At 38.7% G+C, this 2,921-nt stretch overlaps 1 protein-coding gene across 2 annotated transcripts in view; it reads left to right on the forward strand.

Moving 5' to 3' along the window:
* The window catches only part of LOC106881202 (caprin-1), a 37,674-nt gene that overhangs the window by 20,612 nt on the left and 14,141 nt on the right, over positions 1-2,921 (forward strand). For both annotated transcript variants that reach the window (XM_014931504.2, XM_014931503.2), the window contains exon 3: positions 1,260-1,346. In XM_014931504.2, the coding sequence (XP_014786990.1) occupies positions 1,260-1,346 (87 nt within the window). The remainder of the gene's footprint in view (positions 1-1,259; positions 1,347-2,921) is intronic.

Raw genomic sequence — 2,921 nt, forward strand, 5'->3', positions numbered from 1 at the left:
TAACATACATACACACACACACATATATATATATATATATATATATATATATATATATATATATATAAAGCACATTTGAAGCGTTGGGTCTCCTGGAGGCAATGACAAATGACGGAGATCTTTGGCAATATGTTGTGCTTGAGTTGAAGACCCATCAAACCAAGTGAAATAGTCGTGGAAGATAAGATTCTGGTGACATGTAAAAGAGCCCATTCCACCTTTGAAGTGGTTGGCATTAGGAAGGGCATCCAACTGTAGAAATCATGCCAAATCAGACTGGAGCCTGGTGCAGCCCCTCAGCTCTAGTCAAACCGTCCAACTCATGCCAGCATGGACAACAGACGTAAAACGATGGTGATGATGATATATAATCTCATTGAACATCCCCTTTTTCCGTACTGGCATGGGTTGGAAAGTTTAACATGAACTGATGAGTCACAGGGCTGCACTGAGCTCCATTGTCTGCTTTGGCATGATTTCTACAACTGGGTGCCCTTCCTAACACCAATCCCTTAACAGAGTGTACTCGGTGCTTTTTTCATGGCACCAGTAATGGTGAAGTTAACAAGCACTTGCAAGACAAGACCTCTCAACCGAGTGGAGTACAGAGAGATATGGAAGCATGATTGAAGGACAGGTGCCTTGCTGAAGAAGTGAATACATGGCCTCTCCATGTGGAGAGAGAGGGAGAGAGATGTGAGGTCAAGGCACAAGGTGAATACAAGAGAGAGGATGGGCATAGGGGGTAGTCTCCCCACCACATGGTTTTTGGTTTTTCTCTCTGCACATCATCTTTGGCAGATGTCTTCTCTTGTAGCCCTGGGCCAACTAAAGTTTTGTGAGTGTATTTGGCAGACAAAATCTGACAGAAGCTCCATTGTTGGTGTGTTTGTGTCTACTTGTCTTGACATCACATGATATTTGTGGACAGGCATCATCACCATCATACAACGTTTGTTTCCATTTTTCTGAATACATGTCTGACCAAGGAGAAATATTACCTTGTGTGGAAACAAATGAGGGTTGACAACAGGTAGGGCATCTTGCTGTAGAAAATCCACTTCAATAAATTCTGACCCATAAAAAGTGAAACTGATGATCTGTAATCAACTTACATTATTTTAAAATCATTATTTTAAAGAATCTTGATTTTGCGTAACTTCAAAGAGTAATCATTGTGTTAATCAGTTTTAAGATTTTAATTAGAGGTTTTGACAAAATGAATTGAATTTATCTAAATATTGTATTTCTTTAAACAGGAAGCAATTAACAAGTATGGTGATGTTGCTTGTAACTTGGAATTTGCAAAGGAATTGCTTAAACAATTTATGGCCCTTACTCAGGATGTAAGTATTATTATATTTTGTTTAATGTGATAACTTTTAGCAACATTCTGCTATTTACATACTTGATGTGCGATTCTACAATGAGTCATATTTTTTCTGGCACTTTCTGGTTTTTAACCTCCATTTTGTTGCATGTCTGTTGACATTGGGAAAAGGGTTCCTTGGTGGAGATTGAGAAATAGTATGAGAGTTACAATCTGAAGGGCCATGGAAATAAGAAAGTTGTTTTTTTGGTTAATCCATTTGTTGTTTTATTTTTAACTAGAGTACACTTGTCTTAGATTGTTTTATTGCATTCAAAGACTTACAAGAACCACCTGCCACTCCTAGATGGGATATGCTTAATTGAGGGATGTGGTAGGTTAATATTTACCCAAACACCACTGACTACCAGTACTTCCAGCTTACCCAATGCTATTCCACTGTAATGTTATTTACTCCATCATCATTATCAGTTGTGGGTTGGCAGAATCATTAGTGCATTGGACAAAATACCTTATATTTATTCCAACTCTTACATTCAAAGTTCAAATCCTACCAAGGTTGTTAAGCTTTGCTTTTATACCTCAGGCCAGTAAAATAAAGTCCCAGTCAAGTATTGAGGTTGATGTAATCATTTAACTGCTCCCCTCAGAATTTTTGTCAAAGTTTGGAGATGACTAAAATATGCCTCTGTAGTGTATCATTGGAGGAAGGAATTTTGTTTCTTGTTCTTTTTAGTCCTTCATTGTCTTAACGATTGGTCTCCAGATTAAAAGAAAAAGTATTTGTGATGGCCAGAGGGATAGTGCAAGACATAGGGAGATTTATATAAGGGTTGTCTTAAAAGTAAAGCAAAAGTGGACATCACTTTTTTTAACTGACACAGGTTGTTCAGATTGCACATATTGGTGAGGGTAACTCTTTCACTATACCAAGTTATTATACAACTTAGTCTCCATTGTTGCAAGTGATACATTTGTGCCATCGTTGAACCCAACCCTCAGATTCTCTTTGAAAATATCCAGATGTGCACTTGTACATCCACTTCTTCACGGCTACTTTCACTTTCTCTTTGGGATCAAATCATTGTCTCAAAGAGTGTCCTTCATTGGACTAAACATGTGAAAGTTGGAGGGGGACACACCAGATTCAGTCTGTACTACAGTAGATGGGGAGACCACTGACCAACCCAGTTTGCTGATCTTCTGATCTCTTGCCAATGATATGTATGGTAACACATTTGTCATGGTGAATGTAGATCCTTTAAGCTATTTCTGTTCTCAATGTATCATTCACTGTTCACAGTACAGTTGTGTTCAAGCAAATGAAACATGGTACCACTGTCACCATGGAGGTTTTTATGCCATTCCATGGACCGATCCACCATTTCTGGATCATAAAGATACACCCATGTTTCATCCCCTGTCGCCAAATCAGAAGAAAAAAAGTCTTCAGATGCTTCCTGCAGATTAGAGCAGACTCCCACTCTTCTCTCCTTCAAATCAAGAGTCAACTGTCAAGGTACCCACTTTACACACGTACACTCTCTGCTACCCAAAAGTCTTCCATCATCTTCTGTAATGTAGGACGTCC

The sequence above is a fragment of the Octopus bimaculoides genome, chromosome 11 (genome assembly GCF_001194135.2).
Source record: "Octopus bimaculoides isolate UCB-OBI-ISO-001 chromosome 11, ASM119413v2, whole genome shotgun sequence".
Lineage (NCBI taxonomy): Eukaryota > Metazoa > Mollusca > Cephalopoda > Octopoda > Octopodidae > Octopus > Octopus bimaculoides.